Genomic DNA, 19574 nt, shown 5'->3' on the forward strand with positions numbered 1-19574 from the left:
CACAGTATTTAACTTTGCGCGCGCACACACACACACACACACACACACACACACACACACACACACAAACACACACACATTGTTGGAGGGTCTATTTTGTCACAAATGTCTCTGGCATCATAATTATAAACAAATGTAAAGGAATAAATAGGCATCATCTACTGTTCAGAAGAACCCCTCCTCACCTGTCAATCCCCATATGGCTACCACATCCTCATTACCTGGAAAAGTGGTCACCTACAGTAGACTTGAACCTGCATTTGGAGATTAGGGTTCACCCAAGCTAGAAATGTGACTACACTGGTTAAGATAGTATTTTTCATGCCAATGGGCTCAAAAATGATGTATTATTGACCTCTTATATTCTTGAGTGTTAGTGCAATGGTGTTGCAAGTTTGTGGCTGATAGTAAATTTAAAAGCCATCAGGATCTCTAGCCTTCCTGCATCAGCATCCTGTGTCCTCAAAAGCCTTGTTGTCAGAATGACTACAGGAAATTTATGGCACCTAGATGCTGGCCTCTCTTGACAACAAGGACTTACTCAGGAGACATCCTGTAGTCTTAGAAGGGTGCAGGTAGGAGTATTGGCAGGAACTTAGCCTCAGAACCTGGAGCACAACATAGGAGTTTGCTCTCACTTGGGAATGGAATTTACTCTTTAATTACAGAAAGAGCCTAAACATGGAGTATGATCAAAGTTTCCATCTTTGGACCATAATTGGCCACTGTGGTCCTGAAACCCATGATCACTCTTCTCTGAAATTTCAGCTTCCCACCATCTCAGAACATTGAAGAGTTACCATATCACAGAGATGCCATTTGAGTTGTCTGTGAAAATAACAGCATACACACAGAGCAGGATTAAGAAAATGAGAGCCCAGAAGAGGCTGCCTGGCAACAGCTGAGTAAGAAGGACTCAGGCCCTGGCTCCTTTGTCTCAAGAATGGTATTAGAATGCAGGGCATGGGGGGGGTTACTGGATTGAACAATGGAGCCATCCTTGTGGCATTAGAATTTTTCCAGAAGAGACTGGAGAGAACTTGTTTTTTCTATGCTCTGCCATTTGAAGATATGACAAGAAAGCAGCCATCCATGAACCAGGAAAAGGGACCAAAAACCCAGTCTCATTGGTACCTAGATTGCAAACTTTAAGTGCACAGAACTGAGAGAAACTACTACTGAGAGAAACCACTATTGCTATTTAAAGTGCTCAGTCTTCTAAGTTGTACTGCAGAGTCATAGCAGTGAGCACTTGGGGGTGAGGCTGTCTCATGCTTTATTTACCATGCTAACTTTAGTGGCATCTCACCCACCAGCATGGTGTTAAAGACTGGTTGGTGATAGAAATTACAGTTTCCCCTTATAGCTCGTAGCACCATGCTAACAAAGCAAAGACCCACACACTCCTCAGAACAGAGCTCTGGAAAGTGACCATGGGACCATGATCTCAGAAGCTTTATTCTCATTTGACTTGGCCACTTTGTGACTTATTGTTCTTGATGAATTCATTCACCTTTACACCATGTTTATGAGGAAGCACTAGACCCCTAGCCCTTGCCATACTTGTAGTACTGGGAGTTTAAATCTGATAATGTGGACATACATAAAGTACAATACTCAAGACTGTCTGGGAGGTCTGCTAGCCCAAGGTCCATACTCATGAGTATAAGAACGATAAAGTGCTGTGATCTTTGAAAGCAAAGAGAGATACCAGAAAGGAGGGAGCAATTCTCTCTACTACCTTTCAGGGCTATCCCTGCTGGGCTGGGCTTTTCTAGTCAGCAACATTGGATGTGCACTGAACCCATACCACACTGGGATAGACCAGTGCTGACCTCTTTAATGTTATTTATTTACACTGACTTATAGGTACAGCCCTTCCTCAGAGAGGCACTCTGACCATACTGTTCAGATACATCATTATTCTTTAATGGCCTACCTTTACTCACAGCTTTGGTGTCAATGAGACTGGCACCAACAGACCTGTCTGTCCATACACAAGCCTTCTGTCTGGCCGCTAACTCTTTGTTCCTGCTCCTTGTATCACATGCCATATGCAGAACATAGAGGTATCAGAAGACAGCCATGGTCAGACATAGGCTCTATAGCTGTGAAGAGTTTCCACACACTGGCAAGTGTGTCAATACCCCTGAGTCTTCTTTTCTTTACATGTAAAAACAGATGTCATGGCTGTGTCTTCTATAAAACACTGTGAGATAGATACTTGCATGAGGTGATCCTTAAACACAGTGCTATTGTTTATACACAGAGTACTTCATAAGTGAGCACCACAGGGAGAAGGGAAAGGGCAGCTCAGGCCTGAGAAGAGGATGCTCATGGCAGAGAGTTAAACAACGGCCCAACCCATCTCCCTGGCAGCAGCAGCTGGGTCAGCATTTTGTGAGGTCAGAGAAGACCCCAGGTCTCTCTGCATGCATTAGCTTCTAGATACAAGATTTAAACAGAGGATCAATGGTAAAGAATGACTTAGTTTGGACACCAGATCCTAAGTGGACAGGAGAACTTCACTTCATGGTGTGATCATGAGCAATAGGCTCATGAAGATGGATAGGTGGGATGTCTGTGGAGTTCCTGGCATTCCATCCCTCTGGCTACCTTGTGCTGTTCTGACCTGCATTTGTGTCACTATGTTGCCTGTCTCTATTTCCTCCTCCTCTTTGTTTGTCCTAATTTATATACATGGACATTCCTTCAGTTATTTGACTAATTTTCAACTTTTGAACCACTAGACTTGATTCCAGAGCCTGCCCCACAGAAAAACTTAAGTAGTTACAGGATGGGGATATAAAGAGATAGTGTCAGACAACAGAAAAGACAAAGACATAGGGTTACATAATGGAAATATCACAGAGGCCACTGAAGTAGGTACTTTTTGCAGTAGACTTTCACAGTCTTTGTTCTACACCTGATGATAACCACATGTGATTATCCTGTTTTGTCTCTCAGTTGCTTTGGACTCCTGGCAGACTCTGGCCCTATCTTCAGTGATTATAGATCCATCCATCAAGCACTTTGATGTTGCCCACATCAGCATTTCAGCCACCAGGAACTTCTCCCTGGCCCAAGACTTCTGCTTACAGGGTAAGGGAATCCCCCAGAGAGGGTATGGCAGGGCCTTAGCCAAATAATGCCCCATACACCAACCAAAGACAGACAGGAGATTCAATATGGCCTTGGAGCACCTGACAGGAAACAACAGAGAAGACAAGGCATGAGTCTCTCCACTCCTCACTGGGCACTCTACAGTCAGTTTGCAATAGCCAGTCAACCTTGAGCCAGCACAGAAAATCAACAGACAGAAGTGCAATTATTGTGAGGGTAAGAAAAAGAAAGGTACCTGAAGTCAGGTGGGTGTCCTTAGATAGCAGGTGGTCTCTCTTTGAGAGAAAGTGTGTGCACCCTGGACAGGCTCCTGGTACTCAGCCAAGAAGGTATTACCTTCTCGATATGACTAGTTGTTTATCATAAAGACTATACTGCCATGTGCAAGTTGTGTACTATACAGCTCTGGAAAATATCATTCAGAGACAAGGCTTTGAATAAAGGGCAGAGCTTACACAGCTCATGCAGTCCACTGAAGCTGCCCCATTTTCAGAGCCATTCTCAGCATTGAATGTCAGGGAAAAGGTTAAACTATGTTGGAAGGCACACAACTGTACAGGAAAAGACATAGTTCAAGACATATCCTGATGAGCGAGCATGTGACAGGCTAAGGAAGCATGAGAGGAAGCCATAGGTGACAGAGCTGAGGAAGATGCCAGGAGATGGAACATGGAGAGTTTTGTTAAATATGAAGCCCATGGGGAGCTATGGAACTGTTTTTTAAAAAGTGGATGAAAAGAACACATTTATGAGATATTTTAACAAACAAAAACTGGCCATTTACATAAAATATCTTGATGGAGGGTTGCGTTTCTACCACCACTGTTTTATTCTCAGTTCTGGCCCAGTGTACAGAATTTTTTAATAGATCTTCTATAATGGATAGAAGAGTAGATAGATAGATGAGAGGACGAGCATACATGTTGATGGATGTATGGTTGGATAGATGGGAGGGTGGTGGACGACTTTGTGGATGAGTGAATAGGATGAATGATTGGATACATATATAGTAAGGTGCCTAGATAGATGAGTGCATGAATAGACGGATGGGATGTATGCTTGGAAGTAGCAATACATGGTTGCATGAATGAGGTATTTGCTATGAGTCTAAGACTCTCTTTCTCTGTGTCTTCTCCAGAATGTTCCCGTCATCAGGACTGCCTTGTCACTACCCTGCAGATCCAGCAAGGGGTTGTGAGGTGTGTGTTCTACCCTGATATACAGAGCTGCGAACACAGTCTACGGAGCAAGACCTGCTGGCTTCTGCTCCATGAAGAGGCTGCCTACATCTACCGGAAATCTGGTAGGCTTCAGACTGAGCCTCTGCAGCTATGTCTTGGGGCTGGAGATGGCTGGGAAAAATATTTTCTTGGTGGCTTGGAGGGGATTGGTTTTGAAACTCTTAAGGAAGACTTGGCCAAAGGTTGCTGGCTAGGTAGCATTCTCCTGGATGAATTAAGGGCAGTTGGATAAATTTCCATTTCTGTATCATTTATTCTTTGATCACAGAAATTCTTTGAGTTTCACAAGATAGTTAAATATATTGTGTTCTATTAATGCTGTGTGGTTAGGAAAACTCTTGCTTCATACCTTATTTTTGCCTGCAGGACTGGCCCCTTCTCCTCCTGTTGGAGATCAGTACTCTGTGGCACAGAGATGTTGCTGATTCTCTGACTTCCCACAGCTAGTGATGGCAGAAGGGGAGGAATCTAGGGATAGATCTGTTTCCCACTACCAGCCTGTGCCTCCGACTCATCCTGACTAACAAGTAGATCATAAATGCTCAGAATAAACTATTCTCATATCATTTGAGTTTGAAATCATTCATGATTGGCGTTATAGCTTAGTAGTTGGATGCTTACTAAGCATGCACAAGGCCCTAGGTTCTACCCCCATACTGCATAGAAACCACTTATGCAGAGATCAGTCACAGTGTTTGCCAGGCACTTATAACACAGCCAAAGGGAAAGATGCATATGAATCTATCACTAAGGAAATCTGTAAAGAGCTGTGAGCCAGGAAACGTGAACGTGAGACTGTACAGAAGCCCTGTCCTACCAAACACACTGGGGAAGTGAATGACTATTAAGGTGTTGGGTGTGCATGTCATTCTGGAACAGAATCACACATTTTCTCTAGAAAGAATCATATGAAAACATGATAGGCTTCATAAATATATTCTGTTATTAAATACATTCAACTGTCATTGTAGCCCTTGGTCTTATCTGCTTCTGGACATTGATATTATAGACTTGAGCTGGATAAATTTTTAACAGAATATTCAGCCAACAGTGTAGCTAATCTATGTGGGAGTTATGCTGAGAAATTAAGGTTGGGCTTTAAGAAACAAATTAGATGGCTCTCTGTTACTTCAGGCCAGAAGTTCTGTGGATATTAATGTTCTGAGGAGGAGTGTGCACATCTGCACCTGCTAACCCAGAGTGCTTTCACCGGTCAAGGTGGTCACATGGCATTTGGGAAGAATCCACCATGTCTGCAAGGGTTAAAGTGAATGCTACCTATCTGGCATGTTTCCTGAGCTTGTGCATGCAGAAATCTAGAAAAGGCAGAACCAGGCAGCCATCAGTGGGAAAACATACTTGATGCCCGGCTGAAGTGGTGTCCACACTCTTGCTCCTGTCCTAGTATATGCCCAGCCTATTTCCCATGAAGCAGAAGAAATCTTGACCATATTAGTAGCCACAGTCCTAAGCAAATACTTAAGACCCTTGATTATAGTTGTTGGGAATAACTTCAGTCATGATTTGTGCTCTAGGCTCTACTAGAAAACAACTGCCTCTGTTCATCATGTTTTCATCTGGGTCTCTACCTCATACAACAATCCTTTTTCTAGTGAAGAAGTTTTCTTTCTCTCTCTAGCCCTCTTCTGTTCTCCCACTCCCCTCTTTCTCCCTTCATCTTTTCCTATATCTCTTATTTTTTTCCTCCCATTAATTTACCCACTTACCCATCTGGCTGTCTTCCACCCTTCCTCCCTCTATGTCCATTCCTTATTCCTTCAATTTACTTAGCCACACATACATCCTCCCAAATCTCCTGCCATTCATCTTTCTTTCTCTCCTGTCTCTCTATCCACATGTTGAGTTCCTTCTGTTGGCCATGTACCAGGCTTAAAACACACTCTTCATTGCCACTGATTTTTGACACCATTGTGTTGTAGAACTACTACCATCCCTGTTTCACATGAGGGAATTTGAGGGTCAGAATGACCACATGCTTTGGACAAATTCATCTTTTCCATAATGTGAGGATCAGGTGTGCTCCCAGAGGATAATGGGTTCTGTCTTCACCCTTCAGAGTCTTATAGCAAGGTCACTAACATACATTACAACAGATTTTTTTTCAAATTCATAACCCTCTGACATATTTGCTATGGAATATCTTACTGAGTAGAGTATTTTGTTCTGTCTACTATAGTATATATAGACTCTCTGGCTAGACATTAGCCACAGCACTCCATAACATAGTGATAACTCAAAATGTCCCTAGTCATGGTCAATATCTTCCCTGGTTATGAAATCACTGCATGCAGCAAGGTTCTTCGGGCAAGGATAAACTTCTGCTCACCAGCTTTTTCTTGAGCACTTCTGTTTGCCATTACTATCATAAACTCAGTTTTATAGAGTGAGCAGTGTAGAAATAGAACAGCTTTGTTTTCTGTCCAAAAAGCTCAGAGCAGAGCAAGCCTAACTTAGGACAATAAGACTTCTTAGATACATGCATGCATGCATGCATACATACATACATACATACATACATACATACATACACATACACACACACACACACACACACACACACACACCTTTCTTTTTAGTATTTATTGCTTTCTTTGTGCAAGACAACTCATGTGAGGAACCATCGTTAGAACCCTTGGCATTGAGCCTAGGACCCACTAATGTTTACTGAATCAACTAATGAGGGGAAATAGAGGTAGGAGGGGAAATAAATAGGGTATCTCCCAGTGAACTGATTAATGTGGTGGCATGCATTGGAGAACTTCTAGTACACTGAGCAAGGCTAAGCAATACCAGCTATGACCTTATGAACAAAGACTTAGGACATGAACCTCCACCAGAGATGACCTGATAGAGGAGCCTGGAGTGATGAACCAATAGGAAGTGGGAGAGCTGACCAGACTTGACTTGTGTGAACAGGAATGGTTGGCCTAGGGCGGAAGGGATAGCTCCAAGTCCTGAATTACCCATCACAGTCTAGCTCCACCTTAGGACTGTAAATCACAAGAACGAAAGAAAAGTGCTCTAGTAGTTTTTTTCAAAAAACATATTCTGGCTGGACTCAGCTCCCCAACCCCCATATATGCAGCAGCTGTGCAGCTTTGTTGGTCCTGAGCAACCAAAGGAGGGGCTATTCCAAGAACTGTTGCCTGTCTGTGGGATATGCTTTTCTAGTGGAGGTGGGAGGCTGCCTTGTCTGGCCTCAGTGGGAGAAGAAGGTGCCTAGCCCTGCAGAGACTTGATGTACCATGGTGGAGAAATACAGAGGGGGTGGTTCTCTACCCTCTCAGAGGAGAAGGGAGGGAGGGTAAAGGGCACTGGGGGGGGGCGTGGTAGCAATTGGGATATAATGTGAATAAATAGAAATTAAATGAATGAAAATAAATAAATTGTGGGCAGATTTGCTTTTTGTCCCAAATCTGTGCTAGCTAACTGGAGAAATGCCTTTATCCATCTCTCAATATGAGTGATCTAGACATTCCAGGAATAAGAGAATAAGACTCATGCTCAGTCTTCTACTCCAGACTCCTGGTTGATGGATCATCTCTTACTGTAGGCCCAACTGTCCCTTTTCTAGGCTCCCAGGTGTGGGTCAGCAACTACTCTTTGGGAACGTCAGAAGAATTCAGTAGACAGTTCATAAACAGGAATCAAAAAGCCCTTGCTTGTGCTTTGTGCCTCATGGACCACCTTCCGCTATTACTAGTCACACTTGGTGGTGTTGACATTGAAAGCTAACCTTTGTCAATTCTTAACTATGGATGAAAATGAACCACTGACATTTTAAAGCTCCCCCAAACTACAGGAATATTTGTCGTCTTGCTGAAAACCATCTGAAATGCCAGTTCTCACTGTCTGTCCACCCCTCTGCTCTTGTTTTCTCACCAGGAGCCCCTTTGCACCAATCTGATGGAATATCCACACCTTCTGTACACATTGATTCCTTTGGCCAGCTTCAGGGTGGGTCCCAGGTCGTCAAGGTGGGCACTGCCTGGAAACAAGTATATCAATTCCTTGGAGTTCCATATGCTGCCCCACCCTTGGCAGAAAACCGTTTCCAGGCACCAGAGGTCTTGAATTGGACAGGCTCCTGGGATGCCACCAAGCTAAGGTATGGAACAAGTTGTGTCATGTTGGTGAATACCCAAAGAATGCCTATCTTGGCTTAATCTAGCATGGCAGAGCCAGGTGTTCTGTTTAAAACAAAATATGGGAATGCATTCCATTAAATAGCACTAGGGTGATACAGGTGTCCAGGGTACTAAGGTAGGCCATTTGGTGAAAGGCTCGGGTGTTCTGTTCCAGGCAGCAATTATGGAGCATAGGCCGCCAAGGAGGTACTGCATTTATTAACATGGCTCTTCTTAAGTCTCCTTGGGGATTTTTGTGCAGGAACATGAGACTATGAGAGAATCTGTAACAGATTCATATAGGACAAGCCTAAAGTGTCCACATGCATCATGCCAGCCTTGTATTTGTCAAAGTCAACAATCTCTGACTGCCTCAGTCTCCTGAGTACTTGAGACTACAGGTGTTACCTGGCAAGACATGTAACTTAATATAGTTAAAAATTCAGCACGATGGGGAAGATGAATGATTCTATTAATAAAAACCAGTATAAGGAGCTCTCTTTCTCCTTCCCCTTTTCTGAGCTCATCACTCAGATCTTATTATTTTTTCCCTCATCAAACCTTTCATGTAAACATTGACATGATGAATAATACTGTAGTATTTTGTGAGAGAAGTAGCTTAGTTCTGTGGGGTGTAGACCCTAGGTGCTTCTGCCACCTACATTTCTCCTTGGACCCCATGGCTCTGTTCTTAAGAGAAGTGTTTTCCATGTGCTATATGGCTCTGGCTGCTGAGCAGATGCCTATCCCTAGAAGTATAGAATAAAGGCTCCTGAAACCTGTCATAAAGATGATGAGGATCATCTTAGTGGAATGGCAAAGGGAGTGTGATAGAGTCTAGCTGGCCCCCAGTTAGGAAGCCCCAAACACAGAGGCAGTAATTAGAGAACCTTTCTATGCTAGAATGTACAGAGGGACTGAAGATGTAGGTGGTCACCCAGATCCTGGAGAGACAGTTGCTACAGAGTCCAGCACTGGCAACTCTTGGAATATGAATACAATAGCCTTGGATAGATGATATTTATGTGACCATTAGGGGAGGTCCAAGATGAGTCTTTAAACAAGGGGCCAGTCAATCCTCTTCCCTAATGTGGAAGATAGGTCTGACATCTCTTCTGAGGGCAGAGTTTATGCAATTCAGCAAGGCAAGACAAAGTCTTGCCAGCTCACTGTCTCCTTCTCTGGCCTTGGTCTCTGTTCAGCATGTTTGCCTTGGTGGTAAGTTTCTCCACAGGCCTATGGCCAGAGGAGGCCATAGACATACTGTTGCTCTTTGGCTATATCTATGACTTGGAGCTTCCTCACTGTCTCAGAGCAACAGAAAAAAAAAAAACAGGCCTTTCACTCTGGCCCCAAGATGTGATTTTGGAGGAGGGGGAAGATAGAAGGTCCCCTTGTTATTTCTCTGAAAATCCTGTGCCTTATTTCTGCAGGTCCAGCTGCTGGCAGCCAGGTACCCGTACCCCAACACCTCCTCAAATCAGTGAAGACTGCTTATATCTCAACGTGTTTGTCCCTGAGAACCTGGTGAGTTAAGAAGCACTTGATGTGTTGTCTGGTAAATAAAATAACTCCCTTTGGCAACCCTGTTCCCCCCTTCCCTGGGCTCTATAAGAACCTGTACTCCTACAGCATTACCCTTATAGGCTTGGAGCTTCCTTTGTGAGGGTCAAAAGTAAATGGGGGCCCTCAGAACTTCCCAGGAATGTTCCCATGTAAGGTGTATGAAGATGAAGTGTTAGGCTATCATCTAACTTCCTGTATCCACTTAAGAAGCCACTGCTGTCTTAGGGCTGAGTAATTGGAGTACCACAGCCCATGAAAGGAAAGGGAAGCAGGAACACTGGTAACAACACTCAAGGAAGTCAGTGTGACTGCCAGCCCTATTTCCCTCAGGCTCACTGGCTGTGAGAATAAACTGTACCTTGGATAAGACATAGCCTTCTGATCTCAGTGAGCACAGGCATGAATGCACTCATTAGCTATAGTATAGAATGATGGGACCTTGAATAAAGGGGGTGATAAGGTTCCATTCCACCCAAAGCTGGTCACACTACATACCTACTATGATGAATTAAATCCTGGAGATAGCATCTCTTCCAGCTCCCATTCCTTCAGTGTCTTAGAGAAGGCAACTTAGGTTCTATGAGCCCAAGGTAGCAGCTTTGAGGGAGAGAAGAGAAGTAGCATGGCCTCTGCTCTCAAAGCTCCTGTGTAAATTAAATCAGTTCCTCATAGGTTAGTGCTGGTCTGAGTCTTTATGGGGCAGTGATTCATGAAGGGAACACTGGGAATGGCAGTAGAGCTAAGGTGGTAGAATGGCACGGTGATCTGGCATGGTAAGACTACAGGTAAAGAAATGAGGTACTCAAACTGGAAGGGAAGAGGAACAATGGCCATTTGGGCATAGATACTGACAGGGTGGAAAGAGGATAAGCAGGGGAAGTGGTGGCCTGTCTCCAATGTGACTGCAGACCTCCCAGCACCTCTCAGAAACCTTAATTTCTCTCACAGGTAAGAGGACAGGAAATTCAGTCTGTAACTTTCCCAGGTGACTCAGCAGGAGAATAATTAGAGCATGCTGGTTGGGGATAGAGTTTAGTGGTGTGTGGCTTATAAGAACATTTTATACTTATGATCTCATCCATGAAAAAATTAAGCACAGGTGGATTCTCCTTCTTGAAGCTATTAAGAGCTAGCTGATATAAGGACATGGGGGCCACTGGACAGCATAGAGAATGAACTCTGTCTCTTGATTCTGAATGTAGAGTCCCCCACCTACCCTGTGGGTATTTGGTTGATTATCCTGGGCCATTGTTATATTCCCATCATGGCCTTCAGGAAGGGGAGTTGTTCTCAGCAATGTGGGACCTGTGCTCACAGTTGACAGGTCCTGAAGAAGAGGCCTTAGTCTTTGGATACTTTGAACTGCGATGGACACAGAGGCTGAATAGACCCTTTGTGTTATCAGTAGTGGATAACTACAGCCAACTGACTCATCCCTTCCTGGCCTGTTACCAGTACAGCTACTCAGTAGCTTTGGGGAAATAAGAATGTTGGGGTTTTCTCTGTCCTATTCCATAGACCCTGAGACAATGAGACTTAGTGTCAGAGCTAAGCTTTTGTAGGTCTAAATATAGCCTACCTGGGAATCCATACTCTCACACAGTAGGGATCTTTCACCAAGGTAAATGCCTTAAAGTATGATGGAGGAGATATCAAGCCTGAGATGTAGGACTTGTCATAAGGACCAGAAAGTCTTCTGAGATAGAATAGGATCAGACCAGGGAGGAAGTAGATCTCCAAGTCTGTATTGAGTATGGTTCCTACACCTGCTCACTGTGAAAAACACTCGCAGAATATCCTTACTTCAATGAGGCTCCATTCTCCTACACATAGAATGGGAAATAGTAACTCCTTAGAGCTGGCATCACAGACTTCCACAGTTAGGCAGCTTGGGACACACATTGCTTTCCCCACATTCTGGAAGCTTGAAAATCAAGATCAAAGGCCATGGGGATGCCTTTTTTATCTTCTTAGCTTGCACTCGGCACATTTCTCCCTTGTGTATGTCTGTATACAAATTCCTTCTCCTTATGGGATCAGAGTTCACATAGGGAGCTACAATTAGGTCTCCAAGCATGATGACTTTCTGAGCATCCGTGTATGAATTTGATGGGAAAAAATTATCCCCTTGGATATGGTTAAATGTGTACCAAGGCAGAGCAGGCAAGAGAACTAGTGTGGATTCAGAGTGTTTTCAAGAATGGCAGTTGCCCCTCTCACAAGTTCAACTTTAACCTTTTCTATCTCTCTAATCCCTTCAGGTCTCCAATGCATCAGTTCTGGTGTTCTTCCACAATACTGTGGAGATGGAAGGCAGTGGAGGTCAGCTGAACATTGATGGCTCCATTCTGGCTGCAGTTGGCAACCTCATCGTAGTCACTGCTAACTACAGACTGGGGGTCTTTGGCTTCTTGAGCTCAGGTGAACTGTCGGTGTGATGGAAATCAACTTTCTATCACTATAAGAGATAATTAAGACCGTTTGCTTAAGAGAGGAAATATTCTAGTTTCACCGTGAATCTGTTTGTGCTCTTGTCATACCTTGCACTCCCAACCACTTCGGAAAAATTAAGTCCTGGCCCAGCACAAATATCTTCTATCTTCCCTTATTTACTTACATATACCTCTGTGATAGCAGCAGTGGGTAGTGCTGGTCAAGTGGAGAGGGTAAGGCATTGGGATTCGAAGAGCTAAGGCCAGTATTGGCCCTCAAGGTCAGTATGACCTTAGACCACCCTCCCTTTCTCAGTGTGTAAGATACCTCTTCTTTAAATAGGAATGGTTTTCCTCTACTTTCAGAGCTAAGGAAGACAAATATTCAAGAGGTTTCTAAAGTCTTTGGGTATAGGGGATGAACATCATCACTGCTTTCCAAGGCTCTCCTCTGAGTCCTGGGAAGACAGGTGCAAAGCAGGAGGACCAGAAAGAATGTGGGGGGGGGGCACTGGGGGACCATTTAATGTGAGGTCTTAAAAGCCCCAGAGGAAGTGCTAGGCTGGCCTACACAGCAGGCAGTAGTTAGTGCAGAGCATCTTAAATCTGGTGGAGATGCTAATGAAAGGCACCTTTGGGTTTAGTTTTGGAGCAATAGTTTCAGCAGAGCTGTCGGTGTGAATGGAGTCTTCTTCATTCTCCACCCCCTGACGGATGCTAGGTGGTATGCAAAGTAAAGGCAGTGTATGGTGCCAGAGATGTTGTGCAAGTTTTTCTGCAGTGTAGAGGATTGCCCAATTATTAACTTTCTTTTTTAGAAAGGAAAATTTTCTGTTGTGTTTTCTGTCCTCCAGTCAAGCACAAGCTGTTTCTCAGGAGCTTTTAGTGATATTTAGGGCTTAACTGACTGAAGTTGGCCCCAGAGAACTCTTTCCAGACACAGCTAATGTTGGCTTAAGGCTTTTCTAGACAGCAGAGTGACTTTCCATATGTCTTCTATCCTGAGGGGAAATTAGAATTTCAGGGAGTGAAATCTTCTTTAGAATTCATAACCTTCTCAACGGGCAAACTTATTTTAACCTTTGGTGTAGGCATCTGAGGGAAGGTCACCAAAACTTCCAGAATACCCAGTCCTTCCTGACTTATATCAGTGCTACCTTATCATTTGACAGGGGGTGGTAAATTAAAATGCTATCAGTTGGAGGGAAAGAGTTACACTTCAGATGATTTCTATTAACTAGACATTCTGACTGGATTCCCTCAGTTCTCAGGCAGCACTAACTCCTGTCTGCCATGCCCTTTTCCAGGAGGAAAATCAAGGATCGGAAAGGGCAAGTGCTTGCAGATCATCTATAGACCATGGCAGACTAAAGTTTAATTTGGCTCTCTGCTGCTCAGATGGCAGAATTAAGAAACTCTGGATTCTTAGAGTGGCTTCTTGGAGGTTTAAACCTTGTGCATCAGACTTCCTCTTGTGCTGTCACTTAGCTGGGGAGGCAGCCCCTTGCTTTGTTCACTTGACCCCTGGTCACAGGGTACCTCCCTCAACCCAGAGCTTCTAGACCTGTTATACTTGGCTTCCCCACAGATCTATCCAGAGAGGTTTCAGTTCTTCCACTCTGAATTCTATCGCCTTCTCTTCCGGTAAAGTACCCAGCCAGGACCCTAGAATACTAAGTGCAGGGATGAGGGAGACAGGTAGGCAATGGGCCTCCAGGCCTTGGTAGTGTAGAAACAGAGCAGTTGCCTTCTGAATCAGGAGCCAGATGGAAGACCTCTGTCATAGCAACTACACACTGACAGGACTTCAGTCACCAGGTACTCTGGGCCTGTTAGAAGGTCTTGTATCTTCTCTAGCCAGTAAAACAGTCACATAGCCTACCATTGGTAGTCCCTCACAGTAGTCATTCCTGCTCTGAAGATAAAGCTGGCCCTGCTAAGATCATCAGTGAGATACGTTTTAGGTTTCAACATGTTCAATTATATTTCAGAATAAAACCATAACTTTGATGCCTACTTCCAGGGCAGTCCTGTTGCCCTTATAGGCATTAAGTTGGTCATCATCAGGACTGAACGAAGCATGTTGTACAACCATCCTCATTTTATACATGGAGAGAATCAAAATGTGTGGACACTAAGTAGCCTTCCCAGGGCTCCTGTTTGTAACCAATGTTGGAGCCAGAATTTCATCAAAGCCCATGCCTTTCCACTTCCCACTGGAGTCCATGGACAAGACTAGGTCCTATTAGGGCCCTCTGTAGTTTGTGAAGAAACAAATGAGGGCCATTCATGTAATAAAGGGGAAGGTAGATATTTACTGGGCAGTCCTGTCCAGAATGCTGGACACTTGGAAGTGTGGAACAGAACAGGGAAAGAAGGCACAAACATAATAGCAAAATGGTATCCAGAAAGTCTCCACTGGTATTGACCTGCCTCTGTGAACCAGTTCTGGGGGCTGTGGTGTGTGTGTGTGTGTGTGTGTGTGTGTGTGTGTGTGTGTGTGTGTGTGTGTGTGTGTAGATCAGGATCCTGATTGCAAGGTACCTTGGGCTTGACCGCACAGTGCTACAAGGGATCACAGATGTGCTGAGCAGCGCTGGGCACTAGGGCAGCTGACTAGGAAGCAGGCCTTAAGGGCCTACAGTCAGGAAATTTGATGTGGTGACAATGAGGGGTTGAGGGTTCTGGAAACCAGCACTTATACTCTGTAATACTTGTCATAAAATTCTCAAAGGTGTTTATGGAGTTGGATTGACTTTTAAGACAAACAGTTCTAATTGTGAGTTAGGATTTGAGCTCCGACTCAATCTCACATTTGCTTCTTGCATCTAGACAAATTTTTATGCTTCAAACAAATGAAAGCCAGAGGCCAAGGATGAACCAGACCCTTCACAGCACAATGGACTATCTTCTGCCTTTGGGTGCTTAGGGAGAATATGCATTGGAGGTGTAAACACCAAAGAGTTTGTACACTGGGAAGTGTATACATTAAAAGTTTGGGAACTGTTCTCTAGGATTACTTTCTGCCTTCAGCAGTTCCTGGCACCGAAGGAAGCCAGATTTATCCTTGTTTGATGAAAGTCTTACTGAAGAACCCCACTTCTTATTTTCCAAGAATCTAAAGACCTCCTACTGTCTTTGTTAAGCCTCATCACAGGGTGGGAAGCTGACACCCAGGCAGCAAGTATCCAGAACAATCCTCTCACACTGTTCCTGGCAATGCAGACTATGAATGTCACTTCCTAGACCCACAGGCTTTGCTCGTATTCACTCAACACCCTGTTCTCCTGGATTCCCAGAGGTCCAGAGGAAACAAACACATTGATCTTGACAAATGGAACTCAGGAGCGATCCAGAAAAGGCCACATCGTAGGCAGGGTTTGCCAACAGCTTCACCAGACCCAGAACATGAAAAGCATTTTAAGAGAACAGAAAACTCCACAGCTGGAAGAGTAGTTTGTGTTATTTATGTACTCCAGGCTGCTGTTCTCTTCAGCTTTGCAAATATTGGGTCAGGCAACCAGCATGTAAGATTTTCCAACCTTTTCTATTCGGGAATATAGGGTCTTTCTGATACGTTTTTGTTGTATATGGAATCCCCTCAATCATAGCTATACTTTGAAGTCTCATGACAAACTGTGAGAACTTGAGGAAGATGTGGGCTGTGTATATATTTGTATGCACTTGGTGATGGGAGTTGCAGGGTGTGTGTTCTTGGCTTTTCTTTTTGCTATGACAATATATTTGACCAAAGCACCTTAAAGAAGCTGGAGTTTTCTCTGGCTCACTCTCACATTTTGACAGTATACCTCATCATGAGGGCAAGAACATATAGTAGCTGATAACACTGTCCCTGCTATCAGGACATAGAGAGGTGTGAGCACTGGGGCTCTGATCATTTTCTCCTTTTCACTCAGCTCAGGAGCCCAGCTAATGGGATGGCACCACCTTCATTCAGTGTGGCTTCCCCACCTCAACTGAGCTAACCTAGAAACTTGCTCACGTTTGTACCCAGAGACTACTGTACTAGGAATCCTAGAGCATGCCAAGCTGACAGCTTCTAAAGGCAGAGTCAGAGAAGCCAAGGTGTGTGTGAACTCTGGATGATACCAGAGTGAAGCCTAATGTTCACAGTCTGATACTGGAAGACCAAACAGTGCAGTAAACCAACAGGGAGACTCTGTTATTGCATCATGAAACAACTAAAGAACACTGTAGTGTCTGAAAAGAGCTAAGGAGATGTATATCTTTTTTGTTATTTTGTGTGTGTCCATGTAATTTCATTTAATATGGTGCTGCATCTTCAACAAATAGTTATTAAATTCTGTGATATAGGGAAGAGACATGGGTTCAGTGGCACACTTCTAAAGCCATGAAAGATTAGGTATAAGAAAGACTGTTTTCCCTTCAACAGCATGGTATATCCTCTGTTTGATGAATACACCTGAAGTGGGATCTAAGCTGTCAAGTGGGAATCATGGCCTTTTCTGGACTGGAACTGAACATGCATAACCTCTGCTCTGCATACCACTTCTTCCCATCGGCCTGCCTCTGACAGATGGGAAAGCCATGACTAGAGAGTGGAGATTTTTCCAGTCTCCTGGATAGTCAGTCCAAAGCTCAAAGACAAGTCAGGTTAAGTTTGATTCCAAAACCCAAGATCTTCAAAATGTCCCCACCTGTGTTGGTAGCTTATGGTACTGCCTGAGTGGATAAGAGCTCAAGCCCCCACAAGGAGCCTTGTGTCTGACATAGCACTGTAATTGTAATACCTAAAGCTGTTAGGACACACAGGCTAATGACATCCTTCTTTTTGTAGGCTCTGATGAAGTAGCTGGCAACTGGGGGCTACTGGACCAAGTGGCAGCTCTAACATGGGTGCAGACCCACATTGGAGCATTTGGTGGGGACCCTCAACGTGTGACACTGGCAGCAGACCGTGGTGGGGCTGATGTGGCCAGCATACACCTTCTCATCACCAGACCTACCAGACTCCAGCTCTTCAGGAAGGCTCTGCTTATGGTGAGTGGCATGGCTTACTTTCAATACTACTCAACGATCTCCCTGGTTTGGAGATTAGCTGACTGCAGTTGTTGTTGGTCTTCTCTCATTCCTCATGCTATCATTATTCCTGATCTGGCTATCACTCCAAGCATGTGTGGTGCAGGAGGTCAAAAGGCTTCCTGACAGCTTTTCTCTCAGAAGGAAGTTTCTCCGTGGCGAGTATCGCTACTCCCAGGATTCTTTTTCTTCATCTTTATTAACTTGGGTATTTCTTATTTACATTTCGATTATTATTACCTTTCCTGGTTTCTGGGCCAACATCCCCCTAACCCCTCCCCTTACCCTTATCTATGGGTGTTCCCCTCCCCATCCTCCCCCCATTACCGCCCTCCCCCCAACAATCACATTCACTGGGGGTTCAGTCTTGGCAGGACCAAGGGCTTGCCCTTCCACTGGTGCTCTTACTAGGCTATTCATTGCTATCTATGAGGTTGGAGCCCAGAGTCAGTCCATGTACAGACTTTGGGTAGTAGCTTAGTCCCTGGAAGCTCTGGTTGCTTGGCATTGTTGTTCATATGGGGTCTCAAGCCCCTTCAAGCTCTTTCAGTTCTTTCTCTGATTCCTTCAACGGGGTTCCCATTCTCAATTCAGTGGTTTGCTGCTGGCATTCGTCTCTGTATTTGCTGTATTCTGGCTGTGTCTCTCAGGAGCGATCTACATCCCGCTCCTGTCAGCCTGCACTTCTTTGCTTCATCCATATTATCTAATTGGGTGGCTGTATGTGTATGGGCCACATGTGGGGCAGGCTCTGAATGGGTGTTCCTTCTGCCTCTGTTCTAAACTTTGCCTCCCTATTCCCTGCCAAGGGTATTCTTGTTCCCCTTTTAAAGAAGGAGTGAAGCATTCGCATTTTGTTCTTATTGGAGTTAAATGTTCTTGTCAGTGAAGAAAACTCACTACTCAGGATTTGTCTGAGATGCCTGCTAAGTGGGAGTGGTGCTGCTGCTGTTGCTGATGCTGCTGCTGCTGCTGCTGCTGCTGCTGCTAATGATTCACTGATGATGGTGACAAGAAGGAAGAAATTACCTAATTGGATAAATCAGGAGCTATTCTGACACTGACTAGCCTCTGCTTGTATAGAGCATCTGGCTGGTCAACAGCACTGTATTAGATACTGGAGTACCATGATAAATCAGGCACACCACAGTTCACAGGAGGCTTGTGGGTTTCAGGGCAGGAGACACAACATACACAAGGATCATGAGGCATTTGAAAAGAAGCCCCTGACAAGGATAAGGGATGGTAACAGTATGAAATATCATGGCTCTGCGGGGAATATCTGAATGAAAAGCTAAAGGCCGTCGAAGCAGCGACCACTGGCAGAGCCTTGGTGACAGTGGCAGTGTGCGGACAGTGTCTGCAGTAGTGCCTGATTAGTGTGTAGCTTAAGTTTTTCTTCTGTGTATGAAAAATACCCAAGGGTTTTCTTGTGCATTTATTCAGTTATTTGCTTGTCTCCTTTTATGATCCTAGCCATTTGTAAGCATCTGATCAACGGCACTAAGGACATTCCAAGACTTGGTCTTGCCAAATGAAGTAGGTTTGCCAGTGAGACTCAGGGATGGAGTTGTCTCCTTCACAGAGATGGGAGTATAAGCATATAGTACCATATCCTACTTTTAAATTATGATTCAAATTTTATGGATTTTTAATACATGTTCTGAAGTTCAGATGACCATTCTTGCTATCTAGTGCCAGAATTATTTTTATCTTCTTACACAAATACTCAGAACCCACTGAATGTGAGCCCCATACTTTCTTATCCAAAAAGCCACTGAAAGACTCTCTTCTCCTTCCTATTGACTTACTCTACTGTAGGACTTCATGTTGGTGAAATCACAGGGTGTTCATGATTTCTGTATTTCATGTAGCATACCATCTCTGAGTTTCACCAAGAATATAGTACATTTTATAAATGTATTCTAGATGTGAAAAGTATTCTATAGTGGGGATAGACCAGTGTGTGTACACATCTATTCATCTGTCAATGGACACCCATT

General features: G+C 44.2%; 1 protein-coding gene across 2 annotated transcripts in view; it reads left to right on the top strand.

Annotated features, from left to right (window-relative positions):
* Tg (thyroglobulin) overlaps positions 1-19574 on the top strand; it is a 184898-nt gene that overhangs the window by 86646 nt on the left and 78678 nt on the right. For both annotated transcript variants that reach the window (NM_030988.2, NM_001270783.1), the window contains 6 exons: positions 2968-3102; positions 4262-4426; positions 8271-8493; positions 9946-10039; positions 12340-12499; positions 17330-17532. In NM_030988.2, coding sequence (NP_112250.2) covers positions 2968-3102; positions 4262-4426; positions 8271-8493; positions 9946-10039; positions 12340-12499; positions 17330-17532 — 980 coding nt within the window. The remainder of the gene's footprint in view (positions 1-2967; positions 3103-4261; positions 4427-8270; positions 8494-9945; positions 10040-12339; positions 12500-17329; positions 17533-19574) is intronic.

The sequence above is a fragment of the Rattus norvegicus genome, chromosome 7 (assembly GCF_036323735.1).
Source record: "Rattus norvegicus strain BN/NHsdMcwi chromosome 7, GRCr8, whole genome shotgun sequence".
In the NCBI taxonomy this organism is placed as follows: domain Eukaryota; kingdom Metazoa; phylum Chordata; class Mammalia; order Rodentia; family Muridae; genus Rattus; species Rattus norvegicus.